Below are 26,311 nucleotides of genomic sequence, written 5' to 3'. Positions count from 1 at the left end.
AGAGCTCTGGGTCATCCTTCGTCTTCCCTCACCCTGCTTACACTAAGCTGCCACTTCCTGCGGTCACCGGCTCGGTCCACGTTAGCCTTCCATGCACCTGTCCTTGCCTCTCACTCACAGATGCAGCCCTCTCTCTCCCAGTCACCTCCCGGCTTGCCCGTCTTCTCTTCACCCCCCACTCCCATTCAAATCTGTGCTCCCACAGAAGCCCCAGAGAGGAACCCATGGCATCGCATCATCCTTCCTCAATGTTGCCCCACTAAATTCCAATCAAGTTCAGTTCTGTGCCGTGCCTATGAATCCCTGCATGCTCTGTTCCAGAGCCTTCCCCCATCTCCACTTTCCATGGTCTCCCAGAAGCTCTCTTCTCTTTGAAACCCTGGGCTTTTTTTTTTTGTTTGTTTGCCCCTCCCCCCATACCAGTCTCCCATCCTCAGAGACTTTGCAAGTTCTGTTCCCACTGCTTCAGAAGTGATTCTCCAGCCCTTGCACATGAACAAACCCATTCTTTACCCAGCTATTTGGTACATGTCCTTTAATGTCTCAGCCTCAGTGTCACTTCTTCAGAGAGAACTTTCCTGACACCTTGTTTAAATTAGGTCTCCCCATTTTACTTACCCAGGGAACCCTGACCGAAGGGTTCATGATAATTATCACCACTATAATGCTAATTTGTTGGTGAGCCAACCTGCTGTCTCCACAATGCTGTAAGCACCAACAGGGCTGGGACAGGAACAGTATATATTTTTTACCAATGTATGTGTGAAGCACAAAAAAAGTACACATTAAATATTTGTTGGATGACTGAAATGCAAACAGCTTAAGGACAGTACCTCTACTGTGTTTCACTAAATTGAGAATAAATGTTTACTCATTTCTGATGAACTCCAAAGGTGGTAGGAAAAGATGCAATAAAGTCCTAAGTAACCAATTCATATTCCTATTCTGATATTCTTATTCGTTCTTCTCTTCCCTCTCATCTCCTCCCCTTCCCCTTTTGTCCCCCTCATTTTCCCCCTCCCCTTCACCCCCCTGCCCTCCCCTTCCCTCACCACCATCCTCCCTTTCCTTCCCTTCCCTTAAAGAAGCATTTCCTCCAGGTAACAGACAAAAGCGTCAGGGTGCCTAAATCCTGGAGAGCCACTTGGCAGGATTTGGGGTGACTCATAGCCCATGCCCACAGTTGATTTCTTGCCCAAATTTTCATTAGCTATTTTCAGTGATTCCAGAACACCATAGTGCCAGAATCTAACAGTACTCTCTGTTAGGGACTATACCAGACCCTCCTCGAATTAGATGTACTGGTGTACAAACAACAAATTATTTCTCCCCAGTTCTTTGAAGATTGAGAAGTACTGGGATCAGAGTACAAAGTGACCATTTATCACCCTGTGACCAGCCCTCCAATTTCAGAAGACCCTTGTTTGAACAGAGTAGCAAATATGAGTCTTCATGATCAAAGTTCCTAATGCCACAGCTTCTGAGAGTTGACCTGCTATGGTGTCTTAGCTGGTTGAAAACTTGGTATTCTGCATTTGAGGTCATTTGAGGATCCTCGGTCTCTCCTTAATTATAACGGTTGCTATTAATGGGAATGTAAGTCTATTGTATCATCCATACTCGTTGTCCAACCTCTGGTGTATTCCATACCTTTCACCAACATTATGGTTACTGGTAAAAGAGAAAATTCTCTTCGACACTCCTAAGTGTGATTCCAGATAAACATCATATACTTGAACAAGCTAGATTTTGAGACCCGACATGTTGGGTTCATTAGAGACTTTCATCCTGGCATATTTAAGTTTGTGGCTATCAAAAGGTTAAAAAAAAAAAGCAACTACTAAGCTACACACATACTCTCTCTCTCCTCCCGAGGGGAGGGAGGAATGGTTGTCATTAATTCACAAGAACTGGGTGAAATATTCAAGCAGTATTTTAGCAGCACACATGTAAAATCTCACTGGCGTTTGCCCTAAGCACTTCCATTCATAATGTTGGTTGCCTGCTTCATAGCACCTCTTTGAAATTTTGCTACAGACTCTATCTGCGATGTCTCACGCTGAAGACATGCTTTGGGCTACTCTGGGACCTCTTACTTCTCAGAGATGACTTCTATAATTTGAATGCCTCTGCTGAGTTCTTTAAAAGATAATTTTGTGGAGGGGCACCTAGGTGGCTCAGTTGGTTAAGCATCCCACTCTTGGTTTTGGCTCACCCATGAGCTCATGGTTCCTGAGTGAGTTCGAGCCCCGCGTCAGGCTCTACGTTGACAGCTCAGAGCCCGCTTGGGATTCTGTCTCCCTCTCTCTCTCTGCCCCTCCCCCACCCCCCCCAAATAAATAAAAATAAACTTAGAAAAAAGATAGTTTTGTGCTGAGTGGTACATTTACCGTGCAGAATCTGCTTCACTGGAGCCTTCCTATACAAACAGAATTGCAATAGAAGTTTGGCAGCCTTACTAGCAGAATTCTTCCACTCAGAAGGGCATTTGGGGGCATAAGGTAGGTTTTAGCCTGGTCAGTCGAGCTGAAGATGCTATTTGGCAGATTTATGAAATATCCCATCTGTGGAAAAAATGAAAATTAACTTAATTTTCATAATTGTACAGTTCAGAGGCTCCATGTGTAGGTGTTTCTTGAGTGCATTGTCCGAGATAAGGATTCATTAGTTATAGATTATAAAACTAAATTCATAGCGGGGTAGATCATCTGAAATTGCAGACAGAGTAATATTGAAATCATTTACAGCACTTAAAGCTAAGTAAGTGGAAAGGTACATGGAAATGTAACTAATGAGGGGTGTCTGGGTGGCTCAGTCAGTTAAGCGTCTGACTTCAGCTCAGGCCATGATCTCATGATTCGTGGGTTCGAGCCCCACATCGGGCTCATTGCTATCAGCCTATCAGTGCGGAGCCGGGAGGCTGCTTCAGATTCTGTGTCTCCCTCTCTCTCTGCCCCTCCCCTACTCGCACTCTCTCTGTGTCTCAAAAACAAATAAATGTTAAAAATTTTTTTAAAAAGAAAGGAAATCTACCTAATGATATACTAGAATACTATCCACCTCTTCCATCCTGCCCCTCGTTTCTCTTTCTGTTAAAACTTTGTCTTAATGACAACGTCACTGCATCTTACATTAGGCAAACACTCACAGTTCTGGGGACACATACATAATAACTTAATTTTTTGACTTAAGAGTTTTTATCTTTCTGTGGCTAGGTAAAGAAAATAATCCTTCACATCAGCTAGGAAGTTAATTAAGCAGCACAGATGAAATCAGCATGTCCTGGGTTTATCCCAGGAAGTAGAGAAGGAGAGAACTAACAATTTGCGTGGTTCATTTCTGCCAAGCAATATGCAAAGTACTTTACCTGTTTTATCAATTCTAATTATCATAACAATCCTGTTATGATATGAAGAGTCCTTCACCTTCAATGCACAATGGGATTACCTGGAGAACATTGAAAATGTCCATCCCATCCCAGAGGGTTGTGACAAAAAGAACATGTTATCCTTATTTTTCATAAATGAATTGTCTTCAAGAGACATCACTACATTAACTGCCCAAGATCACACAGATAATATTGTGGTAAACCTGGGATTAAACCTGATTGACTTCACAGATCTGATTATGTGCCCACAGAAGATTGACAGTCATTATAGCAATGTCTGCAACAGTAAATATTAAAAAAAAAGAAACATATATTTTAAGTATGGATGAGAGCTTTGAAAGCAACAGAAAAAATAATGAAATATGTCTTTGTATATTCTAAACCTAAAATTCTGAAATTGAAATGTAAGACTCAGTTCGTATTCTTTCAAAACTAAATGTCTTACAGAGAATGTTTAAAAATAAAAGTGAAATCTTATGATTTGAAATATAATCATTTTAGGCCTGGGTGCATTACTGAGAAAAAAAATCGAGAAAATCCCAGAACATCAAATATTTAACATCAAGCACCTAAGAGAGTTCTGAATAACAGGAAGAAAGTGAGACAGGGAATTAATTATCTACTAGTGTTTAATCATTCAGGCATTTTTATTGATATGAATTATGGTAAAGCTACTCAGACTAAGGGAGTGAGGCATCAGAATCCAGGAACCCTTTTACCTGTTTTTTCTTTGGTCTCTTAATATGTCATGTGTGCCCAGAGACATCTTCACAGATTCCTGAGCACTGCATCTACAGCTCACATTTCCATAAGAAACAGAAGTGTTAGGAACTAGCTGGTCTCCAAAGACAAGAAAGAAATAGATAGTTCAGGAAAAGGAACACAAGTATAGTCCCAAAGTAGGGTCTGTGTTCACTTCCTAACCTAGTGAAGAGATCATGAGTGATATTATAGCGCCATCATCTAAGTCAGGGTTCCATAATGAAGGATTTAAAATGGAACAGTTTGCTAGCTCTTACCCTTTGGCAAAGGCTCTCGCCTTCTTTAATTCTATAATCATGTGCAAAATGTACTTGGACTCCATAGATTCTCAAGTTCCCCACAGAACTACTTGGCTCTTCTTTCTGCTGTGTGTACGGGTTTAGGGAAGTTTTCTACTTTCATCTTTTGATGTATTTCAGGAGTGGTTCCAATTTCTTCTTTATTTTGTAAGGTTTATTTATTTTAAGTAATCTCTACATCCGACACGGGGCTTGAACTCATTACCCTGAGATCAAAAGTCACACACTCCTCTGACTGAGCCAGGCAGATACCCCCACTTTCTCCTAAGAGTAGTATATCAGAGTGACGTAGAAGGCTATATGTCACTTTCGAATGCCCTCTCTGGTCAAGAAACAGATGCCTCCAGAGGAGCCATCTAACTGTGTAAGTGAAAACATGACGTTCAAAACATACTTCTGAAGGGATATAAGGCTCCCTGGGGATGGTATTCTCTAAATTAAGACACCACGGTTAAATCTCAGCATCATCTGCTCAGAGTACTCTCCAATGCCGGAATCCCTTCAAGACCTTCCCTACCAAGCTCTATTTGAACACCTCTGATAGCAAACACCTTCCTGCCAACCAACTCCACAGCCGAAACCAAGAGTCCTTCACCTTCAATGCACAATGGGATTACCTGGAGAACATTGAAAATGTCCATCCCATCCCAGAGGGTTGTGACAAAAAGAACATGATGATATATATGAAAGCACTTTGTAAACTACAACTCACAGTAAAAATGGAAGGCATATCATCATTTACCCTATTAAATCATAATCATTATTAAATAATAATATAATAACCCTACTAAATAATATTCATCCATCACCCCACCCTGCCTAAACTTTTTTAGATCTGACATCCAACTTATTTTCTGTCTTTTCCAGCTATCTCAAACTTTTCTAATTAGGATTTTTGTTTATTTATCATTAATGAATAAGTATTTATTGGGGACTTACCAGATTCAAAACACTAGACTCTGTGCTTATCATTCCTATCTAATGGTCACCATTGGCCCAAGCTGGGAGGCCTCTTAGTGCCTTTGCATTGTTGATGCCCTGGTCAACTTCCTTTCCTTCTTCATTGATGAGGCATTGTGGTTTTTTGTTTTTGTTTTTGTTTTTGTTTTCATATGGTAGTTCTATTTTTACCTGTTTTTAAAATATAATTTATTGTCAAATTAGCTAACATGCAGTGTATACAGTGTGCTCTTGGTTTCAGGCGTAGATTCCCATGATACATTCCTTATATACAACACCCAGTGCTCATCCCAACAAGCGCCCTCCTCAATGCCCATCACCCATTTTCCCCTCCCCCCACTCCCCCATCAACCCTCAGTTTGTTCTCTGTATTACAGGGTCTCTTACGGGTTTGCCTCCCTCTCTGTTCTATTTTTTCCCCTTCCCTTCTCCCATGGTCTTCTGTTAAGTTTATCAAGTTCCCCATATGAGTGAAAACATAGGCATTGTGGTTTTAACGCATGGTGGTCAAGTTGTTTTTCCTTCTTTTTTCTAGCCATATCTTTAGATCTGTACATTTGCCCAGTATGGCTTTCTTTAAATACTGTCTTTACCTCCTGTAAAAACCCAAGGTCAGCCAGAAATATAGACGCTTTAAATATCTCTAAGTATATTTTTGGCAATTTGCAAGTAAATCGGCTTTTAGGATGTCTGTGTGGTTGGGATTCACTTGTCTTATTTCAGATCCGGTTCCTGGTGAAAAGGATACTTTTTTTAAAACTGTATATATAAAACCAAATCTAGCACAGGATGCCAGAGAGAGTCTGTCTGTATCTTGCTATTGAGCCATTCACCCTTCTTGACTGAGTGTTCCTCGTAGTCTTTGGAGGTTAAGAATCCTGAGTAGTAGGAATTCTTTCTCAGGCTGGCAGACACTTATTCCTACTTAAGTAGTTTCTCTGCCTCAGCAGAATCTGATGGAAATTCATCCTTTTTTTTTTTTCTTTTTTTTGGATCACTTATCCAGCTCAGAAAACCTGAAAGTGACTATTTTTAGACTGAGGAGGAATCAGAGTTTCTGGAAAATGATGATAAGGAATATGATGATTACACAATAGCCATGTATAAATGCCAAATCTTTGTAACGGTCGGGGCAAAGGGTTTTTCGCTTTGTGGCAAATATTTCTACTTTCCCATTGACAATTGGTCACTTAAAGCCCTGATTCATTTGGCCGTTCACACTTTTTAAAGCAAATAGGACATAAATTTTTTGAGTTTCCTGAAAGCTTGCTCCTAGTAGACAGAATTATGCCCTTTTTTAAAAAGTCATCACATTAGTACTGACGGTGGGAATGGAAGCTTCTGGAGCTTGTGCAGTAAAGAGACATGGCATTGTCTACAATGTGTGCCCCAAGTCACTATGTCTGAACTCATAAATTCCTTTAAGAAATTTTGGGACCTGACTTTTCTCATCCTCTCTTTTAAAAGTTTAATAACTCTTTATTACTTATCTACATGGGACAAGATTAGAGCCAGAGTAATTAAAGTTGGAAGACTTTTATTAGTATCCTACAAAACATGCTTAAACATATATAAGTACTGTCAGTCTATAAAATTTAATACTGAGCCCAGCCATGTAAATCCTAACATGATTATTTTATGTATTGTTTTTCCCTTAGCCAGGGGCCTAAACTCCTTCATTTGTTTAGTTACTGGGTTCTGGTTTCCCCTGAACTAGCTCCACAGTGAAACATCACTCTACAAAAGGCCAAGAAAAGCCAAGGCAGCCTGGAAGAGGTACAGCAAACTCAGAGAACTTGTATTACCATATGTCAAGATCTGTTAAAAAGCCAAAGTGATTAAGACAGTATGGTACTGGCATCAGAACAAATTGACCAATGCGACAGAAAACAGTGTCCAGAAACAGACCTATACATATATAGTCTCTCTTTTATGATACAGGTGACATTGCAATGCAGTGAGGAAAGAATGGTTTTTTTCCAGTTATGATGATGGGTCACTTATATCCACGTGGAAAAATATACATCATGACCCTGCCCTGCGCCATGCATAGAAATCAATGCAGATGGATTATCTATCTAAATGTGAAAATTAAATAATAAAGCCTGTAAGCAGAGATTTTTTTTTAAGTTTTAACATTTATTCGTTTTTGAGAGACAGAACAGGAGCGGGGGAGGGGCAGAGAGAAAGGGAGACACAGCATCTGAAGCAGGCTCCAGGCTCTGAGCTGTCAGCACAGAGCCTGACTCTGGGCTCAAACCCACGAACCGTGAGATCATGACCTGAGCCAAAGTCGGGCACTTAACCAACTGAACCACCCAGGCACCCCAGTAAGCAGAGATTTCTTAAAGAGAACAATAAAGTACCATAGAAGAAAAAAAGAATAAGAACTTCTCTTCATTAAAAGACACCATTAAGCATCTGAAATGGTAAACCAGAGAGGTGAAAATCGTATTTGCAAACCATACATCCAATACAGGACTCCTATCAGCGTATGTTATTTTTAAATTCCCACAAATCAATAAGCCAGACAACGTAATGGAAAGTTGGGAGGCAAGACTTGGGCAGACACTTTATGAAAAACAGATACCAAGTGGCCCATTACCCGGGAAAGATTGCTCAACACCTTAGTCATCAGGTGAATGCGAAGGGAAACCCCAGCATAATACCACTGGACACCTACCTGAATGGCATAAGTGGAAGAGACTGACCACAGCAAGAGGTGACAAGCATGTGGAACCACTGGAACTCTCATTCCCTGCAGGCGACAAGATAAATGTACACAACTCCTCTGGTTGAACACACCCCACAGCCCAACAGGTCAGTCCTAGTTATGACTCCCACAGACATGCATTCCTGTGTTCACCAAACGACATACTAGAATGCTCATAGCAGCAATATTTGTAATAGCCAAAAACTGGAAAATACCTAAATAGTAGCATGGATCAATTATGGCATATTCACCCAATGGAATAGTATATAGCAAGGAGAATGAATGACCTAAAGTTACTCCCCAAAATGTGCATGAATCTAACGTATTATCGAGCAGAAAAGCCAGAATCAGAAGAGTAAAACATGGGTGTATTTTCTTAAAAGTCCAAAAATAAGCAATGCCAACCTATGCTGGTAGAAGCCAAGATAGTGGTGACCTGTGGGACAAGGGCGTGATTTAAAGGAATATAAAAGCAGGAGCATTCTTTAATGCTGGTACCGTTCTGTTTCTGGGTCTGGGTATGGATACACAGATGTGTTCAGTTTATGAAAATATATTAAGCTGCTAACTCATGATTTATGCATTTCTCTATATGTTTATTATACTTCAATAAAAAGTTTAAAAAGCACCATAACCCAATAAGCAAGGTACAAAAAATAACAGTAGCAGTCATGTAAAATACGGGGAGGGGGCCAAGATATTCCAAAGTTAGTAAAATTACCAGAGCTGCTGTAGAGAACAAAAGTCAGTCATCAACCATGCTTTAGCCAAACCTAAGGGACATGGGACATACTACTGAGTTTCACTGACTTTGGACTCTTCTTACAAGGCAGTAACTATGCAAATTGTCTCCTTTAACTCCCTAAGAAAAACAGGGCTTAAGATACAGTTCATTTGAACATGGAAGGTATGCTTTGTTGTACTGGGAATATTTCCCAAGCAGTGTATTTTAAGAAGCAAAAATAAATTGGCAATTTTTGTTGAAAGTTAAAAAAAAATGTATTAGAGTTTAGCTCATCTGAAAGAGATTGAAATTATTAGTAGCATGATTTGAATAGGCTATCACTAATAAAAATACTTTTAACTAATGGGTACATTGAAAAGCACCCCAAAGGTACTTTTTATCTGAATGAATGTAAGGCAGGCAGAGCTAATAATACCGTGTAGTCTTTCTGCCACCCGGGGAGGTTCTAATCAAGTCTTGTGCTCTGATTGAAATGCAGAGCTCAGAGTGGGAAAACTGATTAACAAAATAAAAAATCCGGAGTGTTTCCCATGCAAACAGTCATCAGCGTATCTTATGTAATTATGTAGGCCATAAATCAACACAGCGTGCAAGGGCTTCAGCCATAGTGTAAATATCTTAATGACTGAGACGTCTTTAGCCATGAATAATTTATATCTGCATGATCCATTTTTCTCAACCATGCTTCACTTAGGCGGGACAGACTAATCTGCTGTCAGGGGATGGGCTCTTGATTACTTCTTCCTGATTTTTCTTCGGTTTATTTTTCTCATTTTGACACACTCCATTTTTCCCTCTCGCACTTTCTTAAATAAGGGTGCCTCATTCATCCACCCCGTCTGCTTGCTTTTACTTTTGCTATGCATCTTATTAGACAGCTTGGAATAAAGCCAGGGCTTTTGGACTCCTACTTTTCATAAGGCCCTCTGTAAATGGAATGAGGTGGCAACTAGGGAAATAGGCTTAATACCACAAGGCAGTATGAGCTTCTTGATGTTGTTGTGGGGAAACATTTATTATGGAAAGCAATTGCCAGAAAAGGCTAATGATCAATTAAACGTTAGCATTTGTAGATCCCCTTCTGTGATGCGGAAAGTAACTGCCACCTGGGTAATGCTGGAGAGCTTACTTGCTAAAATAGTTTTGTTGTTTTCTTAGAGCCCATTAAAATAAAGGCAGCAGAGAAACATTCAGATCAAATTCTATGTTACCTAAAACACAGACAGACAGTCCTTATGGACAGGGAACTTTGGTCACCTGTGGATCAAATGACAAACTTGAGTGATTTTCCTAGAAACCTGGAAATCACATCCTGTTTGACAGCTCATTATTTTTTATAAGGACATTGACTCTACCATATTAAAGATTTCATTAGAGGGGGAAATTGCCAGCATTATACGGCCTGCAGTTAAAAAAAAAAAAACAACTAGAAACGTCTTGAGGTTCAGCAGAATCATTTTCCATTGTGGAATCCACTAGTTTTCCTATCCTATACCCCCATCTTCTTGGCAAGGGATCCCTAGGGGTTACTAGAAGGAAGGGACAGTACACTATCATATTTGAGTCCTCAGTACCTTCTGATGTTCCTGGCATATAGTTAGCACTCAATAAATGTATTTTTAAAGTTCATTTTGTTGCAAGAATGGTGACTTACCCTGCAGATTTAGAAAGTTCAGTTCTGTGGGAAGTGAGGTAGGTGATCTTCTAACCTGGCAAGAATCTGGCTAGGCTTCTCATCTCCTGATAGTACATTAATCCTGTAACTGATTTATCCGATGTCCAAAGCAAATGGATCTGGTCTCAGTCACTTATATAAAATGCCAACATACTAAGGTCTTCTTGCAGAGAACCATCTTGAATCATCTAATAGCCAACTTCTGTTGGAAACCCAAGTGAGGGAGAAGACTGATATCTAGGAAAGATCCCCAGAGAGACATCCCATCTGTCTAAGCTAGGATCTGCCTTTAGATCAAGTTGACTACCACATTAGCTTATTCCATTATAGAGACACTATCATTGATTTGCTTTTTAATTTTATTCCTCAACGTTGATGAAGGAACAGCCATTGGACACTACCTCTGTGTCCTATTATAAAAATGTGTTGAGGGGCACCTAGGTGGTTCAGTTAAGCACCTAACTCTTGATTTCAGCTCATGTCATGATCTCATGTTCATGGGGTTGAGCCCCATGGCGGCCTCTTCCCCAAGCCCGCTCACACTCTCTCTCTGTCTCTCAAAATAAATAAACATTTTTAAAAAGGTATTGAGGATACTCCCATTATATCAGCACGATAGATAGACAGATAGATAGATCTATATCTATCTATAGATAGATAGATCTGCATATAGATATAGATTATAAAACCCCATGGGAGAGAGATCTTTTAAAGCTTCCTGCTAGAAGAACCTTTATTTCCACTGCAAGGACTAGAAGACTTCCCCCTTTCCAATGGTGATAACTGCATAATTGACCATGTTTCCTTTATTGTCCCAATTTCCAGGAATCTCAGAGTAATATTTTTTTTTTTCACTGAAGCAAAAGTCGCTAGGTGGCTCAGTCAGTTAAGTGTCCAGCTTTTGATTTCAGCTCAGGTCATGATCTCACGGTTTGTGGGCTCCAGCACCACATCGGACACTGCACTGACAGCAAGAAGCCTGCTTGTTATTCTCTCTCTTCTCCCTCTCTCTCTCTCTCCCTGTGCCCCTCCCCCACTCACGCTCTATCTCTCAAAATAAATAAACTTAAAAAAAATAAAGTGTAGACCATCAGCTCTGTGTAGTTGCAAAACTTAAACAGTCACTTCCTATTCCCCTCTGCCTCCACACCCTGGCAACCACCAATCTACTTTCTGTTTCCTTGAATTTACCTATAGTTCAGAGTCATTTTTGCAATTCATTCAGACCATTTCTGTTAACCCCTGTGGGCAAGGCACTTGTAGGCTCTTTTTCTTCTTCCTGAGTCTTTCTTTATATCACATATTTCATTTAAAGCAAGCAGCCTCCAGACTTTGTGGAAAGAAATTGCATGGAGATATATACAAACAAGGATATCCTCCTTTTTACCTCTAGAGCCACTCGCCACCCCTCTCCATGCCACTGTGTGCTGTGACCTATATGGCCCACATAATGGGCTCTCATGTCCCCTGGCTCCATTGGGTTTAGCTAATAGGGAATCATGGCAGAAGATGAGAGGGAGGGAAAACAGTGATGGAGGGTGTTATTCCCGAGCTTCCTCCCTATGGATTCACTGGGGATGGCTATGTCCTTTGACTCAAGGTCCCAGCTCCTGTCAGGTAGCCCTTTCCACACAGACCTTTCTGAATCCGCATTTCACTAAGAATTCTAGCCTTTGCTTCTTCAGGACAGTGTAGCAAAATGCTCTTTGGTTCTGGCCCCACAGTATTACATCATCCTGGTGGTTTCCCTCTAAGTTGCCCACAGCTTTCTAAATATTTCTTTTATTAAACTTTCATCAAATTATCCTGATTTGAGTGTGTCATCTGTTTCTTGCAAGGACCCTGACTCAAACAAGCATAATCTACTCTGTGGTTCTGTTTAGCTATAGGTCAACATGATACGCTCAGAGTCCTCTGCAGAGAAGCTGGTCTGGCAGATTTTCCTAGGGCCAGAGAATTCTTCTCAAAGACACCCAAAGCATTCATATCTCTTCATGGTTTTAAGGCGCAGGACCTTTGTGTCAATCCCTAAATGGTAACAGTCTGTTTTAAGAGCTCATAATCCTGGAGGTGGTTTCTTTACTTGACCATTTTCAGTCGCTCTAATACCCACTTACGGAGCTGGAATGATCAATGAGCTCAAGTCCCATCTGAAAGAAGGTGGGTTCCCTTTCTGCCAATGCATTGTTCCCTAATTCTTTCATTCTTAGATAAACTCAAACACTTCTCAGTCTGATATTGTGAGGCATTAGATGGAATTCATTATAGCAGGCTTAGAATTTAGACAAGAGAAAAATCTTCCTCATCATCAACATTACCTATGTCATGCATATGCAGCCTGTTCCAAGAAGAGCCATTGAAAGGATTTAAGCATAGGGTGAACATGATCCCAGCTACACTAAGAACTACTTCAAACAAAAAAATATGATTTAAATTTCTGTATCATCAATATAGTTAGCATAACACCTTGAACAAAATGATAGGTGTGTATGCTTTCTCTCGTTCCGCCAATATCACTGAGCACCTACTGTGTACATCAATATTGTAGACTGTGGAGTCACAGTCATGAGGAGGGCATTCACAGTCATGAAGAGCTGCACGGAGCTTACACTTTTAATTGAAGAACTATTAGGGGCGCCTGGGTGGCTCAGTGGGTTGAGCGTCTGACTCTTGATTTCGGCTCAGGTCATGATCTCATGGTTTGTGAGATTGAGCCCCGCATTGGACTCTGTGCTGACAGCATGGAGCCTATTTGGGATTCTCTCTCTCTCCCTCTCTCTCTGGCCCACCTCTGCTCGCTCTCTCTCTCTCTCTCTCAAAATAAATAAATAAACTTTAAAAAACAAAGAACAATTGGATAAACAGCAAATTAAACAACTAATTGTGGAATTACATTTATTAGAAGTCCTGTAAAGGAAAAAAGCAGGGTTCTATGAACACATTTCACAGGCAGGTTGACATGGTTTTCAGATCAGGGCAGGAATCCCTGAGGAAGTTACATTTAGCAAGGCAGTGGTGAAGTAGGTGAAGGAGAAACTGGGCGGGGGGTGGGGGGGGGCGGTTTGGAACATTCCAGGTAGACAGAACCATATATATAAGGGACCAGAGGCAGGAAGGCGCAAGGCATTTTTAAAAAATTGAAGGAGAAGTAGGGGGTAGAGCAGAGAGAACAAGAGCAGAATGATGGAAATAAAGCTGTTGAAGTGAGCAGGAGCCAGGTGTAGGTCCTTGTAGACCGTGTTAAAATGTTTTACCCCACGAGAACAGTCATTGAAAGGATTTATGCATGGTGTTCACATGATGAGATCTATGTTTTTTTTTTTTAAATCACTGGAAGGTGGAGGCCATATGAGGATAAAGGGGTATCAGATGATGGTAACTTGGACTGAAAGAGTGATTGTGGGGATGGAAAGAAATGGTGAAGTTGAGAGCTACTTAGGAACAAGAGGCATTTGGGAGGATGCGGGAGACGACGGAGTTGAATGACTCCTAGGTTTCTGGTTTGCATGATGGAATATAATAGGCGTCATTCACTGGGAGAAAGAAACATGGATGGGAATCAATGGAGTGTGGTGGGCTCGCTATCAGTTTTACACGCATTGTGTTTGTTGTGCTCATGAAACATCCAAGAATTGTTCGAGGTGGGGGGGGGGGTGGCAGTGGAAGCTCAGAGGAAGGGTATGTGCTGGACACATAGATTTAAGAGTGATCGTGGTCAAGTGAAACTGGGCTCCTAAGGAGAAAGAATAGAAGGCTGAGCTCATATTCAATAAACTGTTGTCAACAATTCCGGATCGTCTTTACATGAGATAAACACCTTCCTTCCTGTGCCATCTTTATTTTCTCTGGGTAAGTTAGGACCTCATTGTGACACAGTCCTGCTAGAAACTTAAACTTGTGCCCTGGAAACCCCTTAATGTGAAATCTTTATATTATATAATGAGAGTACAAGGGTGGGAGACCATCCCTCAAACTCAGTCTTTAAAGGATGTTACTGTTGTTATCAAAATATTTAACAGTCTGATGTCTTGCATATCATCTTGGTAAACACCAGCTGTATACAGTCACTTTATATCCAGCAGGTCACCTCTTCTACTCATTAGTAGGAAATTGGAATTTAAATTTAGCTATTGCATGTCTTTGTAAAGTTTATTAACCTTCTCTAGTTTTCTGATTTCCACGAGGCTCTTCCTTACCTGACATTGCTATCTCTCTGTAGAGTCACAGATTATCAGGGTTAGAGAGCTTTTTTTGAAGTCCTCTAATTTTTCAAAAGAAGAAAATGAGGTGAAAAGGAGACGATGGCTTCAGCCACATGGTAAGTTGGTAGCATAGCCAGGCATCACCCTCCGAGCCTCCAGCCCTGAGCCCAGCTTAGAAGTACACTGTTTCTTCCCTTAACCATGACTTTAAATGTCTCTTCTCAGAATTCTGAAGCTTTGTAAAGTTTAAAAGAAACTCATTAGTTGCACATTAGGCTCTCCCAAAAGGAAATGCTGCACTTGTTCCTTTGAAGCCTTACTGGGGAAAGTACTACTTAGAGAGAACTTGTTATTCTAGTTCCCATTCACAGAGGGGCACCAGAGCAGCTGTGGGTCTGATCTCTCTTCTCTTCTAGATTAATGGCGGCAGAAGATCTGGTTCCCGTTTTCTATGCTTCTTTCCTCCACCCCCCCATAAATCACTTTAATTGTGTGCACATCATCTACTTCAGAGTCTAAGGGAACCTGATACTTGTTCTAGACTCACTCCATTCTCATCAGTCTAATACCAAAACCCCTCTCCAAATGGAAAGATCCATTATTCAGTGACAGCAGGACACTGACAGGCACTTACGAAGCTAAAAGGAGCAAAGGTCTCCCATTACCTCCTTAAACCTTTTTTGTCAGCTACTCGTATGCATTTACTGTGTAGCACTTCGCTTGTGAATTTCGGTTTGCCTCCTTTCCTACCAACAATTTCTCCTAATTGTTCCATTCTTCTAAGACACTACAACCTGACATAGCACCTTTGCCTTCCTCTCAAAATGTTCTGAAAGACTAATTAGATCCTTAAAGAACAAAAAGTTAAAAGCTTTTTGTGAGTAATCAATTCCCTGCAAGTTTGCTAATATTTTTCTGTTTCTTGGTAACATGTTCCACAACATAGGCTGATAATCTCTTTAAAAACTCTGATCCTTAATCGTGATGTAATGTTTTAAGAAAAATGCATACATAGCGTGTACTAGATAATGGTTGATTATGGTTTTGTTAAAAATTTACACCTGCAAATACCTAGTTAGAAATAGCTGCCCCTTAGAATTCAAGAAAGGTACATTGGAGGGATAGACTCCAGTGAAAAGCCCTATCAGGATCCAGATTTAGCTTTTAACAAAGACCCAAACTTAAAATATTAGCTTCAATATGATAGAAGGTTATTTATCAGGAGATCTCCAATCTCTGGATATAGGGTTTCAGAAACCTAAGCTTCCTGTGTGGCTTCCTGCTCTTGTCTACATGGTTGAAGATGGGTCACCAGTTCTGGGCCCACACCGCAACAGCAACAAGGAGGAAATGAGCTACAGGAAAGCACAACCATCATTTTGAAGAGCACATTCAGAAGGGCTCACTTCCCATTGGCTGGTATGAGGTCACATGGCTGCACCTCCCAGCAAAGGAGGCCAGGAAATGTCCTTAGCTGGGCAGGACATTTGCTCAGCTAAAACTTGGAAAGCTTATTACTGAAGAAAGAAGGGAGTGTGGGATACCAAGGAACAACTCTCAGCTTCTGTCATTCGTAAGAGATTAAGTTGTAAGTAACAGAGAAAATTTATTACTTTCATTTGTTAAGCCTGGGAAATTTATTCGACATGGAAAAAAAAGTGGAAGAATATCTGTGATCGTCACCTCCCAAAGCTATCTATTAAAATCCAGCCGAGTCTGTGGGAAGTGATTTTGAAAATTAGTCCTTCTAAAATTATTCCTTCTATTCTTGGGGTGATCATTTCACTGTGTATACGAATATCAAATCCTTACACTGTTCACCTGAAACTAATGTAATATGCCAAACGATCCCTAATTAATTAATTAAGTCCTTCTGGAGTTCTATAAAGATAATGGGAGAAAAGGCCCTGCTGGACCAGAGCCCACATGAGGGTCAACCTTGCTAGGGAGCATGCTCAAGGAAAGGGAGGACAGCAGACCTCAGGGGGTGAAGCTTGAGGCACCAGATTATGTGCGTTTGCCTTAGCCACAGAACTTTGACTATCAGAGTTGAGAAGCAAGCAGAATCGTCTCCCCTAGTGAAGGAAGGACAACTAAAACAGGGGTAACGAGGCCTGACAACTATTTATTGCACACCTCCTATGTGCCGGTCATTATGCCAGGCACTGAGGAGGGTGCGATCAATAAGATGTCATCTCTGCCTTCCCAGCAAGCTTGCAGTCTGGCAAAGGACAGAAGCATGTAATCCACACTGGCCACTATGAAACAGTGAGGCGTGTGCCACAACTGAAGGCATCTAGCAGGCTATAGGAGCACGTGAGAAAGTGATCTCCCAAATCGTGAGTCAGGAGAGGCTTCTCAGAAGAATTGATGTTTACACGGAGTCCCCAAGTAGGAGTTGAAGGAATAAAGAGTGTTCCAAGCCAAAAGTAAAGCATGTGCGGTGTAAAGTCACTCCTGAGGGTGAGGTGACCCTAGATCAGGTCCGGGATAAAGAAAGATCCAAAAGATTTACAAATTCAACTTAGGGTATGCATCCCCAGTATTTGGCTATTTAGAGACATCATCTCTTCATCCTTCTCTCCCATCCATCCATCCATCCATCCATCCACAGTAGATGCTGAGATGTTTGAATTAATTAATTTTTAAAACTGTTACTGAGAAACCTAGTTTGGCCAGGCACTGTGCCAAGTGATAAAGAGGGCATAAAGATACACAAAACATTATCCCCAGTGATGTGAAGCTTAAATTTTAATTGAAGAGATAAATCTGTGCACATATTACTAGATACGCAAGCTGCATAGAACATGCCTAAAATGTGTCCTAAAACATGCCCTAAGAAGTTACCGCTGGCAGGGGTCATGTTACCTGGAGGGAAATGTAAGTTTCAGGGCTAACATTACCAGACCAACATCAGACTGAACACTCTCCACATTTCTCATGTGTCTGTGTTTGCTTATTGGGTTTCTGTTTTGTTTTGTTTTGTTTTGTTTTGTTTTGTTTTGTTTTGTTTTGTTTTCTGATATTTGTTCTTCCATAGATTCTGTGGCAACAGCGTCCGGGCCACTGCTAGTTGAAGTTGCCAAAACTCCTGGTGCCAGCCTTGGGGTTGCCCTGACTACCTCGATGTGCTGTAACAAACAGGTCATTGTCATAGACAAAATCAAATCTGCAAGTATTGCAGACAGGTGAGTGTTGTAGAAAGTGCCTACGTTTCAAAACTGCATGAGTGTTAAAATAGATATCTACATATATTTCCACACGCATATACACACATGTAATACATACACATATACACATGCCTTCACATACGTACATATCTGATTTTAAAAAGAGCTCTTCTGCCCATCTATACAAGTTTCATCAAGAAAACAAGTTACGGTTCTAGGGCTTAAAAATCAACCCACCTGTCAGCCACCCCAGATGTTATGCTGCCTCATCCAGACGTTTGGTGTGGCCTTTAGAAATAGGAAAAAAAGGAAGTCAAGCAACTGAACAAGTTTCCCTACCATGTTCTAGGGTGATAGATTGGTTTTGCTGTAAGGTAGCTAAGTATATCTTTTGTATGCTCCATTTAGAGAAGTCATGGGTTTTCGTGAACTGTTAACAGTTAAATCTTGCCACCATAAAATCTTATTCCTTTTTTCTTAAATAAGTAAGACAATATTTTTGAAATAATGCAGTCTTTAAAGAGAAGTCTTATGCTGTCACGGAATGTTAATCTTAGGGTTTCACAATCTTCAAGGGCCCCTGAAAACATCATTCATTCCTATGACACAATAAAAACAAAAGCCCTTTTTCCTGAGTTCTTTTTGCAAATTAATATTTTAGACTTACAAGGTGAGAAGGGGGGAAGAAAGACTACCTCACCCCCTAATAAGTTATTTCACAGCTCCTGATAGGAACTCCCCCCCCACCTTCACAGCTGAAGCTCTTTAAGTGTTTCCACTTGAACTTTTATTTTTAGACAGAAGGGATGAGTTGAAATGCTTTTTTGTCTTGAGAAGTAGACTGTTTTCACTGTGGAAGTCTCTAGACGTACTCCAAAAGGCCCAGCCTCCCTTGCAGGTTCCCAGCCTCTTTTTCATATGCCCTCGCCTTACCTGGGAAACCTCCAACTCAGACGCAGTAACCCGCAGCAACCCCTGTCTTGGTCAGTCTACAGCTCCACTGTGGTCTTACCCTACATTCAGCCCTTTAACAGTGACGGCCATTGATCCAGGGGTGTTCTCCAGTTCAATGGTGCAGGATGCTTTAATTTTCTCCCTCTGTTTTTTTTTTTTCCCGTTCCGCAGGGGGTAACCAGTTTAAGGAGCTGTCCACTTGACTGGTACGTCGGGATGCTGACTGCTGTGTTTGCTTTTCTCAACTCATGCAGTAGCCAGTCTCTTGAGTTCAGCAAGGTGTAGCTCTAGCCCCCGCTTTCCCTTCACTCACCACGCAGGCCTCCTTTATGGCTCTTTTGACTCCTGCATAATTTCCATCGCCATCAAGAGCTTTTGTACTAATCGATGTTTAACTCGAAAATAACAAAATATAATACAGTAGTAAAGAACTGGTGATTTGGCAGCTTGTGTGAGAGAGTTCTGAAAAAAGCATTAGCTGAATCTCCCCAAGTTATTCCCATTCACACATAAACTAGTTGTAAATGATCCTGTTCCAGTTATGTGAGTCACATCTTGACATCCTGAACATTGACCAGCTCATATTTATAGATATACAAACCAACAAGGAAAAATCACGGAAGAAAGTCAAGGGGAAAAATGTTCCTGTTCTTCTCTTCCCTCCCACACACTTCCCTTCAACTTCTGGCACCACCACCCTGAAATAATACGATTTCTTAAGAGGCACAAGAGAACATTTCCTTGAGTTTTTCTGTATCTCCCACATTCCTCTTCATACGCAAGGTGCTTCACATTTGACAGATGGTGTTTCCTATAACACTCAGAGTTTTCCTTTTTTAAGTAAATGCAAACCGCGTGAAATGTTAAGACTACGAAGGACATGAACATCATATTCCAAAGACGAGAGCACTCATCGCACTGAGTATTTCTCCTTTCCGTAGATGTGGCGCCCTTCACGTGGGAGATCACATCCTGTCCATCGACGGAACCAGCATGGAGTACTGTACATTGGCAGAAGCCACCCAGTTCCTGGCCAACACCACTGACCAGGTCAAGCTGGAGATTCTTCCCCATCATCAGACCCGCCTGGCCCTGAAGGGACCTGAGCATGGTGAGAAGGATCCATCTGGATAAATCTCTTTATCTTGCTTTTACAGTTATTGCTTCTCTCCCAGAATTAGAAGCAGAAAGACACAAGAGGCTAATTCTGGCTTTATCATTTCTTTCAGAGCAGCGGGTTATCTTTTGTTTACTTTCCTTCGTCTCCCAGATCCTTGTTCCTGAGCCAAATGTAATTTATTTGAAACCTCAAAATTGAGGAAAGAAACATTGTTTGAAATAGAATTTTCAGGCTTGTACTATTTGATATTAAAAAAAAAAAAGAAGAAGAAAAAGAAGAAGCCTTTGTTGCAAATTGATTGTGAAGAGAAGGGGAATAATTTGACTTCCTGTTACGCAGAGTGAATGTCCACTCTACCTCAAGGACGATGAAGGCAAATTATAAAATTCTCACTTTTTAAAAATAATTATAAAATGGGTATTAATGGCAGACACTTCAAATTTGGGGAGGAGAAAACAGTTGTGTGCAAGGTTGACTTTCTCTACAGTTTGTCTGTTTGCCAGAATAGCTTTTTCCTTAGCCCTTCCATAAAGGAACGACCTTTATGATGAAATATCTTTCCTGGGCATGTCAGAATATTTGACTGCTTTTATTCAGTAACAAGTGTCAGCTGAGGGGACCTGCATTTTCACTGTCTGAAGCTCACAGGTACATTTGCTAAGTGTTTGTACACCATCCACCTAAGCATCTTTAAACAAAACCCAGTACAAGAGAAAGGACTTGGAGCCCAAAATCACATTGAAGAAAGACTCTTCAAGGGGGTTCTTTGTTCCAACTCCTCTCTCCTTTCCCTTAAGTCAAGTGCCCCCCTTTTTTATTCCCTGAAATCGATTCCTTGAAGCTTCACTAGTGCTGTCAGGGGGCCCTAATGGAGAAGAGCACTTTTTTTTTTGTATGTTTAGAGAAAGAGAACAATTTTCTCCGGAATTGAAATTTTGTTTGTGAAGAGATCATTTGTATTATGTGTCTCCCACCTTCTGAAAGACACCGCACTTTTCCACAGTTTGAAGAAAAAACAGAGGGACCGGTTAATTTTCATACTGAATGAGTCAGCTGGATGCAACCTTTTTTAATTAAATGGAGCTTAGACAGCCCTGGAGCTAATGAAAATCTCTAGTACAGCATTACCTTTATCAGATTTTAATTTTACACAATGGAGCCGAGAAGTGATGCAGTATAGGCAGGTTATGAAAAGAAATTCTGCCTCATTTGCCTAGAAGTGGGAAGGGGCTCCAGGAGGTACAGGTCATGGGAATGCACACCGTTCCGGTCAGGAGACCCCTTGGGACACCCTGGCAGAGGGAAGAGATTTCTCAAACTCAGTTTCTTCTAAATTAATCTGAAGCCGTCACTGGATTTGGAGCACAGGAGGTATAAGGATATACACTGTGTAGCACTTTCTCAGCATGAGATTTGGCTTGGTAAATCCTGCTATCGGTGAATCAGAAATATGGAGCAGACCCTTGCAAAATGTCATTATCTTCAGCAACCTCATTTTCCCCTTTTTATTTGCCCTGTATATAAATCATAAATAGTCCAAATAGTTTCCAACTCGTGAAATATTAAATATTTTTACCTGTCAAGACAATTTGAGAGGATGAATGTATATACTAAAATGCATGAAGACCAAGAACAAATTATTTTTTTTTTTAATATGGAAGCCCTGTTGTCATTGTGACTTTTCAGAGGGGTGCAGGGTCGGGGCTGGTGATTTAAATAATTCAAGCTTCCATTTCTGACCCCATCATCTACTTTGGCTGAAAGTTGCTCATCATCTTTCTTCTCTAGCCTACAGGCATCTCCCTACAGTTTACATTAAAATCAGACTTGCATTTCCAAGAAGGCAAAAGTATTAGCTTCTAAACATAATTAAATCACAGTTAAGAATAGGGGGGAATGCCCCCCCAAATTATGTTGTTTATAATTCTTATAAAAAACTTATGTTTTTTTCTGTGGTAGGGTGGTTTTACATAGTTTTTCCCTTTTTCCACAAGAGAGTTCTGGCCATCTTTTCAGGAAGCCTGATCCCTGAACGCTTATGTCTCATCCCATGGTAGATGGAAATATATTTCCCACATTTTGTTTCACAAGAAAGCATCCACCATAGTGTTTTCAGAGAAATAAACGGGCACATCAGCTAGGAAAAAAAGAGATTAACTGTGCCTTTTGCTGGTAAATAGCATTAATGGGGCACCTGGGTGGTTCAGACAGTTAAGCGTCCAACTTCGGCTCAGGTCATGATCTCACGGTCCGTGGGTTCAAGCCCCGCATCAGGCTCTGTGCTGACAGCTCAGAGCCTGGAGGCTGCTTCGGATTCTGTGTCTCCTTCTCTCTCTGCCCCTCCCCCACTCAAGCTCTGTCTCTCTTTCTCTTTCAAAAGTAAATATTTAAAAAATTTTTAAATAGCGTTAAAAGTGCTTACGAGAATGAGCTCTCAATAAGATTAGACATTGTTCCTACTGAGGGTATTTGGGAGACATAATCATGATTGAAGTTCATGAGACTTTGAAAGAGAAAATGGGAGCAGAATCGCAAGGCTCAATAGAGTCAAGGCCTGGAAGACCTTCCATTTTTGAGTTCCAGGAGCAACCACAAAAGCAGCTGTTGCCTATGCCCCTCAGACATCCCAGACAGGGCAAGAGGGTACAGTTAGAAGAGAGAACAAACCAAAGGACCCTCCACGTCCTTCTTAAGGACTCAACAGTCCTTAAGACTTCTTAAGACCTCAACAGTGATGTCATCATGGAAGATGTAAAAAGTATTCTATTTTAACTTGCCGTTTATGTATCTGTATCAAATCTCGGAACGCCCACAGGAGGCAGTGTAGTGCGGGTGGGCTGAAGGCAGGGATTCTTGAATCAGACTTCCAAACTTAACTGGGTGCTACCATCCTTAAATATGCCCGGTAATGTCCAAAGTCCTTAACGAACTGGGTCAGAGAGTGTGGATTTCTAAAGTCCATTCACTATACCCTGCCCTCATTTGAAACGCAGACCGTACTTTGTAAAAAGGACATCGGAGTGGCTGTTGGGGTCAATGAGCCAGACCCAGCAATGATTGCATCTTGGTAAAAAGTCATCTTACACTCCCCAAAAGAGAATGAGGATGGGGAAAGATAACCCATTATGAACTTCCCCTGCAACACTCTTTATCACGAGGAAAATGCTGCCGCAGTGTAGACATGCACACTCTGGCTGATTCCTATTCACTTATGCATTCATTGATTCATCAGTCATTATGACTAGGCACTATTCTAGGTGCTACAAGACATCTAGTGAGGGAGACAAAGTAGATTCCCATCCTCGTGGAATTTCAGTATAGAGAGGCAAATATTTAAAATATGTTAAATAAATAAAGCCACTTCAGACTAAGTGAATAAGTACTATGAAGAACATAAAATACTAATGGGGTAGCATGGAGTCGGGCATATTCAGCCTGGGCTGGGGGGTGGTCAGAACAACACTGAGGAGGTGGTGGCCCCTTAGCTGAGACCCGAAGGAGAAGAAGGAGTCAACCGACTGCAACCACGCAGTCAACTGGGAGAAGAATACACGAGGCAGAAAGAATGGCAAGGGCAAATGCCCTGAGGCAGGAAAGCAACCTGGCTTGTTCTAAGAACGGCAGTAAGACCAATGGTGGCTGAAACAGTCAATGATAGGGAGAGTGATAGGGGATAAGCCCGCAGAGATAAGTAGGGGTCACATTTGATTCTCTTTGTAATTGTACCCCATTGAAGTAGCTTAAATGGGAGTGACATGATCCACCTTATATATTTAAAGGATTACCAGGTCGTACAGATACTGGGAGGTAAGTATGCAGTTGATGAAGTGGGGAGCCAAGTCTGTAGGTGTTGCAGAGGTTAGGTAGAGGTGATGGCTTGGAACTAGAATGGTGGAGAGGCAGATGGAACCCAAACCAGAAACAGCAGCGGCACAGAAGGAACCGGCTGGGCCGCCTAGGGCTGTAGAATTATGGTGGCTATGCAAGTGATACTCTCTCAACCTAAGTGTCCAGTGAGTGAGATTTGTTGAGTGAGAGATACGTATTTCCTTCAAAAGATACTTTATTTGTTGGCAAGTAGAGCGAAAGTAGTCAGAATCAATATTATCCGTAAGAGTTCATCTGTTTTTATCAAGTGTACAGGCACCGTGCAAGCACCTTGCATATAGACCCGTGGGCATAATTCTCACGGTGGTCCTGCGGGGCGATGTTTTCGTGGTCTCCATTTGACATGTGGGGAAACTGAGGCTAAGGGAGGCTGAGTAACTAGCCACGGTCCTATAGAGAGGAAGGGCTGGAGCCAGAACTGAAACCCAGGCCCGCCTCAGCCCACAGCGCTCTTTCATTGTTGGGGCTCTGGTTCCACGGGTAGCCTTACCCCAGAAAGGCTGTGAAGTGGCCAATGATGCTGACATCACAGATGGTACAACTTAAGCCCTTGTCTAAATGAGCTTCCTTTAAATACTTACGGAGCATTTGATTCTCTGCATGAATAAATACCGTCAAATAACTCACATGTAAGGCACCTCACATTAGAATCATGATACTAAAAGGAGGTATGAGTTCATTTGTTATTTTTCACTCTTGTTCAGTGAAAAACTTCGGATCGGACATAGTAATGAACATGACCTTGCTCATCTTTCAGAACACCTGGTAGAAAAACGTCTAAATAATATTGAAATTAGAATGGAAACGCACTACACATTTTTTTCAATAAAGGGGACACAAAAATTTTGAAATAGCTTTACTAAAATGTTGTGGCATCTTAAGAAAATATAAGAACATGTGAAATCTTTTGAGAATTAACTGTTTCTTTCAAATGTAAACATATCTTTTTTCAAAGGTACAGAAAAGCATAAAATCTATTGAGACCTTTACTTATTAGGATACAAATATGATTCTGATATTGATAGATGATTAAGAGTGGGTTTTTTTTTTGAGAAAAATCAAGTCCAAGTGATGGATCAGACTGTAATTAAAATGTCAGAACAGTAAATTGTGATATGTGACTGGTAAAGCACTTGAATCATGAGCCAGCATGATTTATTATTGTTCCTTCTATTCTTTTTCTCAAAACAAGTGCTACTAACTGACCAAGATGTGCAAATCTTTAATTACTAATCACGTGCCATAGATCTTTATGGCGTTGACTTTTAAGTTTAAAAAAAAAATGTTTTTAATCTGGTCTGTGAAGCGCAGGGGGAGATTAGAAATTGATTCAATAGTCATGTTAAAAGAAGAAAAAATGAGCTGGCGAACGACATGCATTATTCTTGGGAAGATGGAAGGCTTCCATTCGTGATGTTAATCATCTGTTCTGCTGACCACTGAGAAAGGGCAAAGCCAGTATATTTTCTTTTTCTTTGCAAGCAGCTTTCATTTTTTTGTTACACTTTTTATTTGTACAGTTCAGTTACTTTTTCTTTTGTTTTGTTTTGTTTTGTTTTTGGTTCTTTGTTTGTTTGTTCTTATTTGTCATCATCACCTCATGTGGGCAGTGAAAATTCAGAGGAGCGACAGGCAACTTGCGTGGGATTCCTGGGCCAGCGACCACTGCAGCCTTCACACCTACCAATACCCTAATGCGTCCCACCCCGACCGTTGCAGAGCTCCGGCCCTGCCAGCCCCAAAGGCGCCTCCTCCCAACAGCCCTCGTAATGTTCCAGACTTTCTCCTCCTGGTCTTTTGTGAAAATTATATTCTGCCTCTTCCTCATCTGATTCATACCATATTTGGCTTCATGGGTGCTATGTGCTTTTTTTGTAATAGCAACTTATCATTTCTGACATCTTTCTGAGTCTCTTCCCCTCCCGCCCTCCCCCCCCCCAATCAGAAAGCATTTGTCATTAGAGAAAGATGTAAATGTTCCTAATGCTTTATATGTGGTCCGGAAATTAACAGTCCAAAATATGATATAGAATACGATGTGCTCAGAACTTCCTTGTGTGCTTGGAACCACTGTGAAATTCACATCAGAAAAGATCTACGAACGATGCGTGTCTGTACTGGATGCACGGAGTTGTTGTTTATGCAGAAACGCGGTTTCATGTTTATCTCTGTGTGTGTCTAGAGCAAAATTCATAGAGCCTCCCTCTGGGTTGCATTGTGCTCAGGAGGATCGTGCTGCCCCTCAGGCAGCGGTGGGCTCTTGTAACCTTGAGATTCTACAGTGCCGTCTCCGTGGCTTCTGAGACCTGGTCTCTGCCCGGTCGGGGCACTGACTAGCCATTGCTGCCGTGTGTGTCTCTCGGGGTTGTCCCTGGCTGGCAAGGGTAGCAGGCTCACACCCCACCTGAGAATGCTCTGTGCCAAGTCTCCACTCT

General features: G+C 41.2%; 1 protein-coding gene across 9 annotated transcripts in view; it reads left to right on the top strand.

Moving 5' to 3' along the window:
- Positions 1-26,311, top strand: part of GRIP1 (glutamate receptor interacting protein 1) — a 670,689-nt gene that overhangs the window by 552,380 nt on the left and 91,998 nt on the right. For 7 of the 9 annotated variants that reach the window (XM_027071309.2, XM_027071305.2, XM_027071306.2 and 4 more), the window contains 3 exons: positions 17,785-17,932; positions 19,810-19,979; positions 25,487-25,642. In XM_027071309.2, the coding sequence (XP_026927110.1) occupies positions 17,785-17,932; positions 19,810-19,979; positions 25,487-25,642 (474 nt within the window). The remainder of the gene's footprint in view (positions 1-17,784; positions 17,933-19,809; positions 19,980-25,486; positions 25,643-26,311) is intronic. The other 2 variants (XM_053226464.1, XM_053226463.1) reach the window with 1 other exon arrangement.

This window comes from Acinonyx jubatus, chromosome B4 (genome assembly GCF_027475565.1).
Source record: "Acinonyx jubatus isolate Ajub_Pintada_27869175 chromosome B4, VMU_Ajub_asm_v1.0, whole genome shotgun sequence".
Classification (NCBI taxonomy): domain Eukaryota; kingdom Metazoa; phylum Chordata; class Mammalia; order Carnivora; family Felidae; genus Acinonyx; species Acinonyx jubatus.
The sequence above is the reverse complement of the archived record's forward strand: the minus strand, read 5'-3'. Positions and strand labels throughout refer to the sequence as shown.